We start from the raw sequence: 15,376 nt of genomic DNA, 5'->3' as shown, positions 1-15,376 counted from the left end.
CTGTTCATTCCAAGGAGTGGCAACAGTGAGAAAACCTTCACACATAATCTGGATATCTGGAGAATGTAGGATTAGAAGTTTTCTACCCAGTGATGATAAACTGCACTGTTAGGGTAACAATCAGCTTGCAAACCCAACAGTTATAGTGGGTAATGGAGGTTCAATAGATATGTTCTTTAAAAATCTTACTTCAGTCACTCTTCTATAAATTGAATCCCATTCTAAATGCACCAAAGGGCTGTTGAAGAAAATGTCATGTTGAAATTTTTCACAAAGAAAATAATCCCACTCTTGGATCCGTTATGGAAGTTCTCTATACTGGGTGTGCCTAAACCACAGTGTACCTGGGGTACTTGCCCTAGAAGGCAGTTTCTCTACAGGAGGGCATCCACATCACAATGACAACAATGTTAAAATGCTTTACATCACTCTTTATTTCAAAAGTGCTTTACTAACATAGACTAATCTTCACAACATTTAAGGGAGGTAGATAGTATTACACCACTTTCACAGATGGAGAAATGGAGGCAAAGACTAGTAAATTGTGTTGAAGGGCATAATATATGGCACGATTAGGAAAAGAATTTGTTGCTGTCACGGATCACTGGTGATCTTTCCCATGACTTCTGAGTCCCACCAACACAAAAGTAGCAGATGCAGCCTGGAAGCAGGTTGTCCATAGTTTGGCTAGTCTAAGGCTACACTCTACCTTGTTGATACCAGATGTTGAATGTGCTGCCCTTTGGCAGGTGTTTCCCTCACACATGTTCTCACATGACTCCACCTCTAAAACAGGGGAGCATGGGAGCTGTTGTGGGTGCAGGAGGGGCTGGACGAACAGGGAGGGGAAGGCAAGAGACAGAAAATATGAACTGATATCAATGCAAGGGTGAGGAAAAACAGGAGGACCGGCTGGAAGCAGCCCAACACAAAGGAAACCCACGGCAAAAAAGAAGTGTCACTCCATCTGAAAAGCTCAGACATCCAGAAATGCTATTAAAAGGGTAATTCTTAGCAATGACATTACAGAACCACTCCTGGTGGCTTTGCCAAATAAAATTATCAGGTCCTTCTGACATTCCCAGGAGGCAGAGCCATTCCTTTCCCCTGGTCCAGACCAAGTGCTGATGTAATTGACCTGACACTGCAGAGGCTGTTGACAATTCAAATGCACTGGGCCACCACACCACCTCTCTCCCTCTATTCTCTTTCCTTTTTTTTTTTTTTTAAGATTTTATTTATTTATTTGACAGAGACACAGCAAGAGAGGGAACACAAGCAGGGGGAGTGGGAGAGGGAGAAGCAGACTCCCCGCAGAGCAGGAAGCCCGATGCGGGGCTCAATCCCAGGACCCTGGGACCATGACCTGAGCTGAAGGCAGACACCCAATGACTGAGCCACCCAGGCGCCCCTCCATTCTTTCTTCTTCTTCTAAAAAAAAAAAAAAAAAAAGCCAATGCATTTTAAGATTCTCTCTGCAAAATTCCTAAAACATCCCCTAAAATTTTGCTGCACAACAGGGTAGGATTCCATGTTTGACTTTTGTAAAGGGTCTGTGATAGGCATACATGGGGATTGCCAGCCCCTATCAGCCAATGCCCCTTTATACAACATGGGACACTAAGGAAAGAACCTTTTCTGATCTTTCTAGCGCAAAGCCATTTTAAGAGATGGTGACATGCACCACCCGCTGCAAGGGAGGTACTGGGGGCAGAGGCAGCACCAAATGAGGGGGCTGACAAGGACCCAAGGAGGGGCTAAAGTGTCGGATGGACAGGGAGAAGCCAGGCAGAAGTCAGAGCAAAGAGGGGACAAGCAAAGCAGAGATGGGTGGAGCCGCTCGCGTTGGAGGCTGAGTGGCAGGCAACGGCATTCCTTCATCTCTCGGCCTCTCCTGGGTTGGGTCAGAGCCAGAAATGCATCCTTTCTGCCTTTATTTCAACCAGCAACATTATTCTTTCAGGCGTCTAGCTTTAACACCTCGCCCCTCCTCTCCCACAAAAGCAATCAACTGCCAAGGCTGACAGATTCCACCTCTGCAGTGCCCTTCACGATTGGTCTCCCTCAGTCTGACTACAGCCTCCTCTAGATCCTCCTATCATCTCGTCCGAACCAGGGCCAGAGCCTCCTACCTCATCTTCTGGGCTCCAGTCCTCTCTGAACTCAGTTGCACCCTCTCACCTTCCTCCTGGAGCACAGTGTTGGTCATGCCACTGCCCAATTTGGAAATTCACCATGTTCTCACTGCCGCCCGGTTATAGGTCTCATCATCTTGAATCTTCAACAGGACCTTGCGTCTAGCAAAGGTTCTCCTCTTTCTGAATCCCCGCCTGTCCAAATGCCAGCGCTAAAGAACTTAGCTCAGATGCCCCTCCTCCAGGAAGTCTTCCTTCCTCCTGAAGGAAGTGCCATTTGCTCTGAGCTGCAGATGCACTTGAAGACATGCACTAATGGCATACAGGACAGCTGTGTACAAGTCTCACCTCCCTTACTGGGCTGTGTCCATGATTTGGCCGGGTGGGGGATGGTGAACAGTCTTAAAATTTGTCTGTTCCCTAAAGCACCTACCAAGAAATGCTTTTGCATTTCCACCTCAGGCAAGGAGCTGCTCAACAGTGAAATGAACATGTACCTGTCCATGAATGAGGACACCAAAGTACACTATAGGTGTGATCTGGCTCTCAGGATAAAACAAATCCTTGATATAACTTTGAGGGATGGGACGGGCAGACAGGTGGGACTATTTGTTTTGGAGTCGAGAGACCTGGGACTGAGCTTCTGCTTTGCCGTTTACTAGCTACTGGTTTGGTACCAGATGATTCTTCTGAGCATCATTTCCTCACTTTTGCACGACCTCACAAGATTAAGGATCAAACGAGACATATCTGTGAGCTCTACACCACTAGTTCTCAGTCCCAATGATGTAATCTCCAATAAAGTTTTCAAAAAATGTACAGAACCAGGCCCCAGCCCAGGTTAACAGAATCAGAATCTTCTGGGAGTGGGACCAGGTGGGACTAATTATTTATAAAATACTATTTCTAATGCATAGCCCAGGTTGAAAACTACTGTTATAAACTCATAAATACCATTAACAGTAGAGCAAGGTGCTTTAGGCTTCTGGTTTCATTATCCTTTATTTGGTTAGGAATCAGTTCCATGTTTTTATAGTTTTGATATGTGAGTGAGCATGTTTTGTGTTGTGTTCTGCATGGTTGTGTGCTTAAGTGATAAATTCTGAGAGAGGATATCGGGCACACTACTGTACACAAAGTATACCTAACCCAATTTGGGGCGGGCGGAGAGAATAAGTAAAAACTTCAGAGAGTCCTCTGAAACCTTGCTACACAGAAGTGTGGTGACCAGGCAGGCAGAACTGGCATAACCTGGGGGCTTGTAAGAAATACAAAATCTCAGGTCCCACTCTAGAAGCCGCATATTAACAAGATTTCCAGATGGATCAGTAGGTGCAGCAAAGCAAAACTTCTCAGTTCACATCTGTGTTGAGGGCCTGCTCTTCCCTGCCCTAATCCGGAGGGAGTGGGAGGGCATGAAGGTCAAGTCCTGTCTCCGATAAACCATTTAAGCTTGGGACTTTATCCAGATGTGTCTTGTCTAAAGGGTCCATTTGGTAAAAACTAAACAAAGAACAGAAATCCTTTCAGAAGGATCCTTCCTTTCAAAGATTAGTCTTCACACCTTTCCTTCAAATCACTGGTTCCTCTAAGATATTTAAAATATCAGAGGAGAGAATAAACTGATATCCACTTAAGTTTTATGCAGTGCATCAATAACATGTGTATGTTTATCTTACTGAAGTTACAGTCCCCAGGACCCAAATTCCAAAATTATGAGGGCTGGAAGCTGAGCCAATGCAGTAATCAATTCTTCCCTGTTGACCCATACCCTCTGGACAACTGTGATACTAGCGGTACCCATCCAAGGCTCTGCAGACCATACCATACCACAGTCAAGGAGTTGTAGCAGATTTGGAACATTATCCAGACCGACTCCCTTGTCGTTTGGACAGGAAAGACCAGAGCCACGGATTCAAAGGAGTTACCCCAGGTCACATAGCAAGTTGAGGCAGAGCCACGATCAGAATTCAGGCCCTGACTCCTAGCCCTACACTCCCGACATAGCCTCTGCCACACATACTTCTCTTTCCCCACCACACGGCCTTGACATTTCACACTCAGAAACTGCTGACCTGCCTTGGCACATGGTGTCACTTTGCTTGTTCCAGCAACTGCTGTGCCCAACATCCCAGAACTGTTTTTAACACTAGGCTACAGGAGAAGCTCTATCACAACTCAACCAAAACCAAAATATCCATTTGCCCATCCATATTTCCGAATATGTTGGTAATGGGTTCTTAAGAAGCCCAGTGCTAACTGTGCAATGCAAACTACACAGCATTACTGTTGGGTAGCACCATGAGCACGGTGAAGGAAGGGCCTTTCCCTAGGTGGCTGGAGATTAAAAACAGGGCACCATTAACTCAGTAGCACAAAGTTGGGAGGACACTACAGAGGGAAAGCAAAAAACGAGCAGAGTGGGGGAGGCAGCACCTTTAAAAAACATATGCTGTGTGACTATAAAATTGCAAGTCTTATCTTTTAATAAAAGCGACATGACAGATCATAGAAATCTAAATGAACGTGTCTCCCTCAAAGCAGTTACAGCTTTAGTTCCACCAAAGCACGACTGTTGGAGCCACTATTTGGGAAAAGGGCTTCAAAGGCAGCTTATGAACCACATTAGAAAATATCCTTCCAAATACTGGACTGCTTAAAATCGGGAAAGCCACTCAAAGAACGCCACTGGAAAACAAAAACAAAACAAAAAAATAAGAGGTGCTGTGTGCGTGGCTCTCAGGGAGGTCCCCTAAAGACCTCCAGCGAGCTCTGAGCAACAGCCCCACCACCGCAGAAGCAACGTGCGGCCTCCCAGGTCTTTCACCCGCTTTCAACAGCAGCCTGTTCATTTGGATAGAAAAGTTCTGCTGTCTACTTAAAAAAAAAACAAACACAAAAAAAAACAGCCACACTTCTTTATAGTCACACTTGCAATCTGATTAAAAAAATACAACAACAACACTCGCACATGGTTCTTGGATGAATTCTAATTAAGATACATTACATTCAGAATTCTAGCACTGGAAGGGATCATTTTCAGGAGACTGGAACAGCTTGTTTGCCACTGACGGGGGACACAGGGTGCGGCTGTTCACCTGAATGTATTCTTAAATACGAGACTACTACCGCTCTAAGTTTCCTAGTTGTAGCTCTGTTACGAGTTCCTGACCGCGAATTCACGTTCCGGATCGGTTACAGGGGAGCCGCCCCCGCAGTCTTAGGGTGAATTGGGAAAGGGCCGGTTAAATGAGGAGACAGGCCACTCCTTGGTGAAAGTTTGCAGTTTTCTTTCCCAATACATCTTCTTTTTATTGAGAACTTCCATTTTTATCCTGTGCTCCTCCTCTGCCATCTCACACTCCCGCTCTATCTGCTGGATTTTGGCCACATGCACCTCGTTCATTTGTATCAGCTGCAGCTGTAAGATGGACATTTGTTGATGGTGTTCTTCCTCATGCATCTTTTTTAAAGCACCTTCCTGAGAGGTTTTGCTCCTGTAGTGTTTATTGGCTGTGATTCTGACAGCTGAACACGAGGGTTCAGGTTGAGAGGTCCCCTCACACACTGGAAAATGTATGAACTCTTTCTCATCATCGCACAGTTCTCTATTTGAAACAGCAAATGATTCTGAAAAACAGTAGCAGAAAACATACGTTCAAAGATTTTACAGGCAGAGAGTAAATCGATCCTATTTCAAATGACAGGTCCCCCGTCACAGGATGGAGCCAAAACGGCGTCTGCACTGGCCTGCATGTCTACGGGCACCATGCCTGGATTTTGAAAAACCCTCAAATTAAAACCAACGTTCCCTTCAAAAGTCATGATAAAGTGTTTTGTCCTGTCATGTCTATAACTGTGAACTCCGGGAACAGTGGTCCGAGACTGTGCTAATAAAGAACTGGAGACCTTGTTATGTTGATCTAAGTTCTTAACGGAAGGGTGCACAACTCAGAGTAAGCAGAAGACCACACTCGAGGCCAACAGTGGGTTTTCAGATTAAGTTCTCCCTCAGTCTGATCGCCCTCTCTCAGTCTCTCATCCAGCTGTGAAGTTGTATTATGTTCAATCCCCACGGGGGTCCCGCTGCTCTGTTTCCTGGTCACAGGTCTTAACCCTGGATAGCCATCTTACAGATGTTCCAGAAAGGGGAGTCTACATTCCTCTGCCTAACCTCCTAGCACACCATTCATCTGCAACCTCAGATATCTGGCTGTTACCTCTAGCACTGCCATCTAGGGGTCAATATTCAGATCTCAAAGACACCTTTCAGGGCCCCTCTTATGTAACCTCTCCCTAGCACTTGACAATCCTTCAAATTTATTAGCTTCTGTACCATGGCTCTCTGCTCAGTTTTCGGCACCTCCCCTCTGATTGCTCCTTCTCGACCCTCCTTCCAGGACTCAGACTCTTGCTTCACCCACTCCTCCTCACACCTTTAATATTCCCCTGGGGTTCCCATCTTTGGCTCTGTTTTCATTGCACCCTAAGTAACACTCATAATCTGGTTCTGGCCTTTCTTTATCCTTCTTGACTTACTCTTCAAAATACCCTGGGCGTCCTACAATCCTACCACAAACTTCACATTCTTTAAAGGCCATGCTCTCTTTAAAAAAAAAAAAAAAATGGGGCACCTGGGTGGCTCAGTCAGTTAAGCATCTGCCTTTGGCTCAGGTCATGATCCCAGGGTCCTGGGATCGAGTGTGCATTAGGCTTCCCACTCAGAGGGGAGTCTGCTTCTCCCTCTGCTCCTACCCCCTACTTGTGCTCGCTCTAATAAACAAATAAAACCTTTTAAAATATTTAAAAAATAAAGGCCAAGCTCTTTTTCACAATTCTGTCTCTGTTCCTTCAGCCTGAGGCTGGGCTAACTATTCATCTGTCTTCCCTCTCCACCCCAGACCCCACACCTGCTCAAACCTGTGCTCTTACTCCAGACTCTCCTTTTCAGCCTCCCCCCAACCCGTACTTTGTTCAGGATCCGTGAAACCCCAGATCTCTCCTTTCTCTACAAGTACTCTACGGTTATGGCACCTACCACATCCCAGTATTACTTTGGGACCATGCCTTATTCATTTCTTTTCATTCTTTTATCCTTGGGCACCAATTATTTTGCTTGGTACACAGAGGATGCCTAGTAAATACTTATTGGCCGAAGCTCTGAACACAAAGGGAGAAGAGCTTATACGTTTGCACTAGTATTTTTATGGGGCCATGACATTTTATCAATTAAGGAGTTTCAATAAGGAAGACACTAACTCCACTAACCCATGGAGTCTTCCTGCTGTGACTCCAAGACTTTCTTGGGAAGCTTTATGTTTCCAATAATGAGAATTGTCTCCTTGGAGAAAAATAATATCAATTTATTAACGGACTTGATTACATTATTACGTCCACTCCATTATTCCAGAAGATGGGATGCCGGGAATGTTAACGGCTACTGGGGGAAACCTAACTCGTAATACTCTGTTAATAAAAGGAAAATGGCTACTGTTTAGGTTATTTCACTCCAAGGGGTTAGGTAACAACCATAACCGGTCCCTAATTAAGATTAAAGGAAAGGTAGAAGTCTCGCTTCTGAAAGAGAAGGTTAAAAGTACTTCTGTGTGGGGGCGCCTGGGTGGCTCAGTCGTTAAGCATCTGCCTTCGGCTCAGGTCATGGCCCCAGGGTCCTGGGATCAGCCCGCGTCGGGCTCCCTGCTCAGCGGGAAGCCTGCTTCTCCCTCTCCCACTCCCCCTGCTTGTGTTCCCTCTCTCGCTGTCTCTCTCTCTGTCAATTAAATAAATAAATAAAATCTTAAAAAAAAAGTACCTCTGTGTCATCCAGAAGATAGTGAAGATGTCTGCCTAGGAATCTTTCCCAACTCCAAGGGCTGTGGCCTTAATTAGCTGTCCTTCCTTCACTCTCCTGCTGCCTCCTGAGCCTACCTCTGGCAGAGCACTTGTTAAAACTGGTGGCTTAACTACCTCCCCTTCGGGTCTCTGAACACTTTGAAGACAGAACCTGGCTCTTACTCATCCCTGCGGAGAACCCACTACAGGGCTTGGACACTGCTGGCCATGTCAGAAATGTGTGGGAATGAACTGGTCTCAGTGGGTCACTGAACCCAGCACAACTGCGTAGACAGGACAGTGTTCTGAGTGGAGAGCCAAGGCACAGGATAAGGGAATGGGAAAGGCTTCGCCCTGAGAATAGGGTCCCTCAGATGTAAACAACTGTAAAGAGGATTACCTCATCTGCTTCCCATCTAGTCCTAGATCTGAAAGTGTCTTCTTTGAAGGCTGGACACAGACATTTTTTGATACCTCTAGCCTCTTTTTTCCGTGATTCCCTTCCAGAGGAGAGCTTTGTATGCTCTTCTAAATCTCGGAAGTGCATGCCCTCGGGTGGCTCAGTCATTAAGCTGAGCGTCTGCCTTCGGCTCAGGTCATGATCCCAGGGTCCTGGGATCGAGCCCCACATCGGGCTCCCTGCTCAGCGGGAAGCCTGCTTCTCCCTCTCCCACTTCCCCCTGCTTGTGTTCCCTCTCTCGCTGTGTCTGTCAAATAAATAAAATCTTTTAGATTAAAAAAAAAAAAGTTCATGCCTTCATGATGCTGCTCATCTCTCCCCGTTTCTAAATTCTCATTTTTAATCTCAACTATTCCAGGCTTTAGGAGTCTGATGACGATGATGATGATGATGATGATGAAGGCAGCTACCATTTTCTGAGTAGCGAACCAGGCACGAGGCTAGTGCTTTGCAGCCCATCACCTCATTTAAGGTTGTAAGACAACCTTCTGAGGGGGAGGTATTAGTATAGAAAACCAAACACAATATCCAAAGTCATTTGGCTAATTGAAAGAACCAGGACTCTAATCCAGGTCTTGCATGACTCCAAAATCCAAGCTCAACTACTACAACACCCAGCCTCTCTCTACTTCACTCGCCCAGCTGATCACTTATGCATCTTAAAAATGCTGCCTCTAAGTCGTATCCACTACAAAAGGCTCTATTATTTTTTTAAAGATTTTATTTATTTATTTGAGAGAGAGAGAATGAGAGATAGAGAGCACGAGAGGGAAGAGGGTCAGAGGGAGAAGCAGACTCCCTGCTGAGCAGGGAGCCCGATGTGGGACTCGATCCCGGGACTCCAGGATCATGACCTGAGCCGAAGGCAGTCGCTTAACCAACTGAGCCACCCAGGTGCCCACAAAAGGCTCTATTATTAGGAATATGGGCACCTATTCCAAATTTTGATCTCCAAATTTGTCTCTATAGAGCTGTGAACATGAAGACAAGCATGGTCATGTCTGGGAGCAGAGAAATGACCCTACTTTCAAACTATCCTTTTTTAGTTTGAATGTGTGCTAACATAAGTTTTGAAGAAAAAAAAAATCCCGGCCTCTTAAGAAAACTCTGGCAGAAGCTGGGGCTTAAAACTAGAGGAGCCTGATGGAGTAGTTAATTAACTTTCAAACAAATATTAGCTTCAATGAATGGAAGCTAGTGTTCAGATGGGGAGAATCTTCTCTTAATTGGAAAGACTATCCTGGGAATGGTAACCTCCTGTAAACACACACCATGTAATCTCTCTCCCAGGTAAAACAAAGCCACCCAAAGTAGAAAACAACTCAATCTTGTACAAAATGGATCAGAAGGCCTAAGGGCTTTCCCGGGAGCAGAGAACACTCAAAGAGGTATTCTTCAACTTGGGCAACTGGAGTAAGTTTAATATCAGCAGGAAATATCTACTGTGGCAGTATATGGATGGAAAGGAAACTGTGTACAGGCCGAACCCCAGCCCTTCTCCACACAACAAAGGAAAGAGGACTGACTGGGTAAACAAGATGCAGTGAGTGCATACTACAGAGTATCGTGCGTCAACTAAGACAAACAAATTAGATTTACACACTGAAATGGGACTAGATCTTAAAAACATTCTAAATGAAGGGTGCCTGGGTAGCTCAGTTGGATAAGCATCTGACTCTTGATTTCAGTTCAGGTCATGATCTCAGGGTCGTGGGACTGAGCCCCATGATGGGCTCTGCACTCAGTAGGGAGTCTGCTGGAGATTCTCTCTCTCCCTCTCCCCCTGCCTCCCCCAAATAAATAGTCTTTTTTAAAAATTCTAAATGAAAAACAGCCAAAAAAAAAGGAATGGTATCTATAGCACAATTTTCACTCTATGTAAGTTTAAAATATATGCACTCAAAACACCAAAGCCTGCTCTCAAGAACATGTGAGGGAATACACAAGTACACTGGAATGATTAGGAGGCAGAAGAAAAGAATGAACGTGGTTAACGGTGATAAATAACAAGGGAATAAACATATAAGTAACACAAAAAAGGGGCTTTTCACAGACCAGTGATGTTAATGTGCCATGACCAGAAGTATAACTCAGTCTCTGTACTGGAGTTCCCACCCCAAAAGAAGAGGATTGGATTAAAAAGTGATTAATAATAAATTTATTAATAAATATTTACATTATTTAATTATAGTTTTGTGTACCCATGTTTGCATTATTTGCTTGTAGCTTTATAATAGAGAAATAATAGCTATTATATAATAGCATATGAAATTATATATAAGTTCTCTTAAGATAGTTGAATACTACTTGAAAGCTTAGTTTTGTTTTTTTTTTTTGAAAGCTTAGTTTTCTTAACTGTATTTGACATTTGGTCAGCTTAACCTCCTTCCCACCCCTAGCACATTTTGTTGGCTCCCTTAGTTTGTTCTGCAAACCTGTTCCCCCAAGATAATGGGAAAGACCGGTTAGCCAAATGACCACATAATATAAATTGATAGGATACAAATTGTTTCAATATATTTAAGGGGAAAATGCTGGGTTTTTTGCAAATGCATTCCTTAGTGTTAAATTTTAAGACTATGTGTTCAAAAATACAGATGCACATCTCAAGAAAGTCATGGACAAAGCTAAGAATATCCAGAGGATGGTGATCAAGATGACACAGCTGAAACCATCTCACACAAGAAATAGTTGGAGGGAGGCCTCTAGTGGAATACTGCCAGGCTCCATCCTGTTCAACAAATTTCAACAGATCTCTAATCACCTAACTCTGTAACAGGCACTCTGTAAGGTGTTAGAACAGCACTGTCCAATAGAAATATAATACCAGCTACTTCTGTAATTCAAAATTTTCTCATAGCCACCTTAAAAAAGTAAATGGAGGTGAAATTAATTTTAATAATATATTTTAACCAATATATTTAAAGTATTATCTTTTCAACATGTAATCAAAATAAAAATTATTAGTAAGATATTTTCCATTCTCTTCTTGGTATTAAGTCTTAATGATACAGTGTGTATACTTAGAGCATATCTCAATTCAGTCTATCCACATTTTCAAGTGCTTACTAGTCTCTTGTGGCTTGTGGCTACTGTATTAGACAGCACAGGGTTAGAGATACTAAATTAAAGCATGCGCACACACACACAGTCTATGTGTCAAACAAAATACACACCACAAAATGAAAGCCATATCCTATTGCAAGTTTTCAGCTTTTTCCCCCACCAAGACCCAGAAGGGATAACTGACAATTACAGCTTTCTTCCTCTTTCTCGAAAGTAAGTTGAAATACAAAATGAGGTAACCTCACGGCTGTTTTAATGTATAAAGAGAGTTCCGGTACCTTAACTACTAGTGTTAACAGATTACTTTGGACACACTTCCCAACTGACAAAGCACCATGGTTCTCCACCGCCCTCCAGATGTGACCTAGAAACAGGAATAGTCAGCATAGGCTGTGCTTTGGTCATTACCAGCAAAAAGAGAAGTCTCCCATGTCATATAGGTACACACACTCAATTTAATCAATTTAATCAATCTCTTTTACAAGTATGAGTCTCTAGAAATGTCACCACAGAAGGACACTGAGAATCCATATTTATTCCCTTCTTGCTGGAAATTATAAATTATGTTTATGAGTAGATGAATTACATCATTTCCTCTGAAAAGAAAGAAAAAAGTTTTTGGAATGAACTTGCTCGATCCTACTCTAGAATTTGAAAATGGGGAAATAAGACTGTCCCCTTAGAATAACCCTATGAAATTGATACACAATAGTCCAGATCAAAGATTTGCAATGTTAACTGAAAGCAGTCTATCCCAGCATCTTCCTCAGCAACATCTCCCAGGGAACTGAGCAATTCGAAAAACAGCCCTGCTGATTCACCTGCCTCCCTCCCTCAGCACTGCTCCCTTCACTGCCCACGAAGCATGAATGACTCTGAGGCCAGGAGACGGATGCTGTCAATTAGCAGAGGGTCCCATCCACAACAGAAGTTAACAAGGAAGGGTAAGAGAGAGAGGGGACAGTGTCCATATCAACACTGTCTACTGGGAGGTACCCTGGCTTGGGAACTCAAGAATCAAAACTCACGCAGGGTTTCTACACTGGAAAACAATACGTGAGGTTCATGACACTGTGGTCATCCAAATGGCTCCCTGCGCTTAATCTTGGTCAAATGATCAGCAAACAGATTTTTGATAATAATGTCGCTTCCTAGGATGATCTGCCTACAGTGCAAAAAAAATGTGCTAATTGAAAACATGTATTTGGTTCACTTGGTTATTATTATTATCTTTTTCACTCTATATGGATAACATTTTTGGTTTTAGATAGTTTCTTGTCATTTATAACTAACCACTCCCACAAAGCTCAATCTAGTTTGGGGACACTAATTTCTCCTCCTGCAAGCCAAAGTTCATGGTTTTCCTAAGCAAATGCTTGCTGGGTCCTTGGAGCAGCCCTCTGGCCTCCCCAGGAATATTCCTCTGCTTTAAGGTGTGTCTTCTGCAAACTACAATGAATCATTATGTAAACTGGCCATTCCTATCTTAAAGGAGGCAAGAATTATTGGCAATTTATCTATACGCATTACCACCCTCCCCTTGCCTAGAGACATTTCAACAGCCCCTTCATTCCAACCTTTCCAAGCTATGATAATCATATGACACACAACACCCTTGATTCCATGACAGTCTTTTCCTTCCCTAAAAATTCTGTATTTTTTCTTGTTTTCAATGAAAATATATTAAACTAAAATGAATTTTTCCCAGAATTTCTCAACTTTGCTAGAGTGCCACAAACCAAAACTGTGGATCACAATATTATAATGGGTCGAAATGCTGGTTTTTAATCTGGGTGAATGTGAACAGATGTTTGCTATATTTGTCTTAGTACTTAATTCTCAAGTTTGAAATAGTTCACTATTTTAATGTGGCCTCTGAGTGACTTGCGCATAATAGGTCCTAAAAAATAGTTTTTGTAAAAAATAAGTTTGAGTGACGGGGCGCCTGGGTGGCTCAGTCAGTTAAGCACCCGGCTTAGGTCATGATCTCAGGGTCCTGGGATCGAGCCCCACATCGGGCTCCCTATTCAGCACAGAGTCTGCTTCCCCTCTCCCTCTGCCGCTCCCCCTGCTTGTGAGCCCTCTCTCTCTCTCTTCCTGTCAAATAAATAAAGTCTTAAAAATAATAAGATTGAGGGCGCCTGGGTGGCTCAAATGGTTAAGCATCCGCCTTCGGCTCAGGTCATGATCCCAGGGTCCTGGGATCGAGTCCCGCATTGGGCTCCCTGCCCCTTGGGAGCCTGCTTCTCCCTCTGCTTCTCTCTCTCTCTCTCTCTCTCTCTCTCCCCCTCTCTCATAAATAAATAAAATCTTTAAAAACAAAAACAAAAAAAATAAGATTGAATGAATGAATATAAATATTCAAAGAAATTCTCTTTAATAGAGAGGACGTAGGTTGAGATAAGCAACTGAGGTACTTCATTCGTAACTATATTAACACAGCCCCTTATCTTTCCTTTATTCTTCATGATAAAGGTGAGAGAGACCTCGAGAACAAGGATAGCAACAAGGCCTTTTGTCGTTCTGTACTTCTAGGACTAGCCTGTTCTGGATAACCTGCAGATTTTGAATTGGGAAGAATCAAGTTTGACATGAGAGCTTCTCTTTAATAAACACCCTCAGAATTAAGAGACTGTAAAACGAACACGCCCAGCAGGTACCCGGTGAGAACACGCACGCAGGCTGGCCTCAGGAGCCAATACCTGGGGCCGCGCTGTCAGGGTGGTATTCGGGCTCCTCTTCGGGAGGGCTCTGCAGGAAGTACAGCTGCTCCGGCAGCATGTTGGCGATCTTCTCCTTCCCCAGGACGTGGGTGCTCAGAAGAGGGCTGACGCTCCGTTTCACCTTCTCTCTCCTCTCATGGGCCATAATCTTTTTGGTCCGAGCCTTGATGTTCTCCCAGCACTTCTTCAGCTGCTTGAAATCCCGCAGTGACACGCTCGGCTGAGAGTTGTATTCGTGCGCAAGCGCCTGCCAGGTGCGCTGCTTGAGTGCAATAGTTCGCGCGTCGCTTTTCTTGCATTCCAGCACATATTTGTACTTTTCTACCAAAGCAAGCAGGATGCTCTTTTCCAATTCCGAGAAGTATTTGGCAGGTTTTATGATTTCGTTGTTTTGCATTTTCCACTCTATTTCTCCTGGCTGTTAGCGATCCTGAAAAGGAAGTTTGAAACAATCATTACTAACTCCAGCAAGGAAAATGGCCGCAAATTACGTCAGCTTAATCCCTGACATGATTCCCTTGCCTGAAACGCAGGACTTTCTCTCCCATTAATGCTGAACTAGGATAATCTCAGGAAAAACGTTCAGAAGGTCACTAGAAGTGGGGTTTTACTTCAAAGAAGATTTTCAAGTAGGTCCTTTATTGTAGGTCTTGGCCATTCTGAGAATATCTTGTATGTAACCGCAAAAAAGAAAAGTTGAACATCTAAAAGGAACTCTTACTTTGTTCATTTATTTCTGCTCAATGTCAGAGAACTGATCATTCCCCACATTCATAATGTTAGGCAGCTTTTCAACTAAACAGCTTTCTCAAAGTTTTGTCACAGCTGAGGACAAGAAAAGCCAGTGTAACCAAATGGGATGGATAACATAAGCACTCAGATTTCAGAATCATCAAGAAATCACCCCAAAAGACCTGACATTTCCATCACTATGTCTGTGACCTTGGACAGGGCCATGCTCCTAGAGGAACCTGTTTCTTCATCTTTAAAATGAGGGCTTGGAGTCTGTGATCCCTAAGGTCTGAGGGCCACTTTTACGTGTACAGTCCTATGTAAATAATTCATATAATTTCAGAGGTGAAAGGGCCAACAGCCCTTTTCTCAATTGAGGGAACTAAGGGCCAGTAAGTAGACTTTCCAAGATCACAAAGATGGCACCT

General features: G+C 43.7%; 1 protein-coding gene across 2 annotated transcripts in view; it reads right to left on the bottom strand.

Annotated features, from left to right (window-relative positions):
* The window catches only part of LOC114213589 (myb/SANT-like DNA-binding domain-containing protein 3), a 123,359-nt gene that overhangs the window by 94,951 nt on the left and 13,032 nt on the right, over positions 1-15,376 (bottom strand). Inside the window, exons 2-3 of one of the 2 annotated variants that reach the window (XM_028108846.2) lie at positions 14,196-14,646; positions 5,108-5,765 (exon numbers count right to left, since the gene is read on the bottom strand). In XM_028108846.2, coding sequence (XP_027964647.1) covers positions 5,356-5,765; positions 14,196-14,613 — 828 coding nt within the window. In that variant the 5' untranslated portion in view covers positions 14,614-14,646 and the 3' untranslated portion in view covers positions 5,108-5,355. Of the gene's footprint in view, positions 1-5,107; positions 5,766-14,195; positions 14,647-15,376 lie in introns of those variants that run through there. The other variant, XM_088018942.1, reaches the window with a different exon arrangement.

Source organism: Eumetopias jubatus, unplaced genomic scaffold (genome assembly GCF_037043125.1).
Source record: "Eumetopias jubatus isolate StellerSeaLion01/CBP00866 unplaced genomic scaffold, mEumJub1_p1.0 scaffold_15, whole genome shotgun sequence".
NCBI classification, from domain to species: domain Eukaryota; kingdom Metazoa; phylum Chordata; class Mammalia; order Carnivora; family Otariidae; genus Eumetopias; species Eumetopias jubatus.
This window is presented reverse-complemented; position numbering and strand designations above follow the sequence as displayed.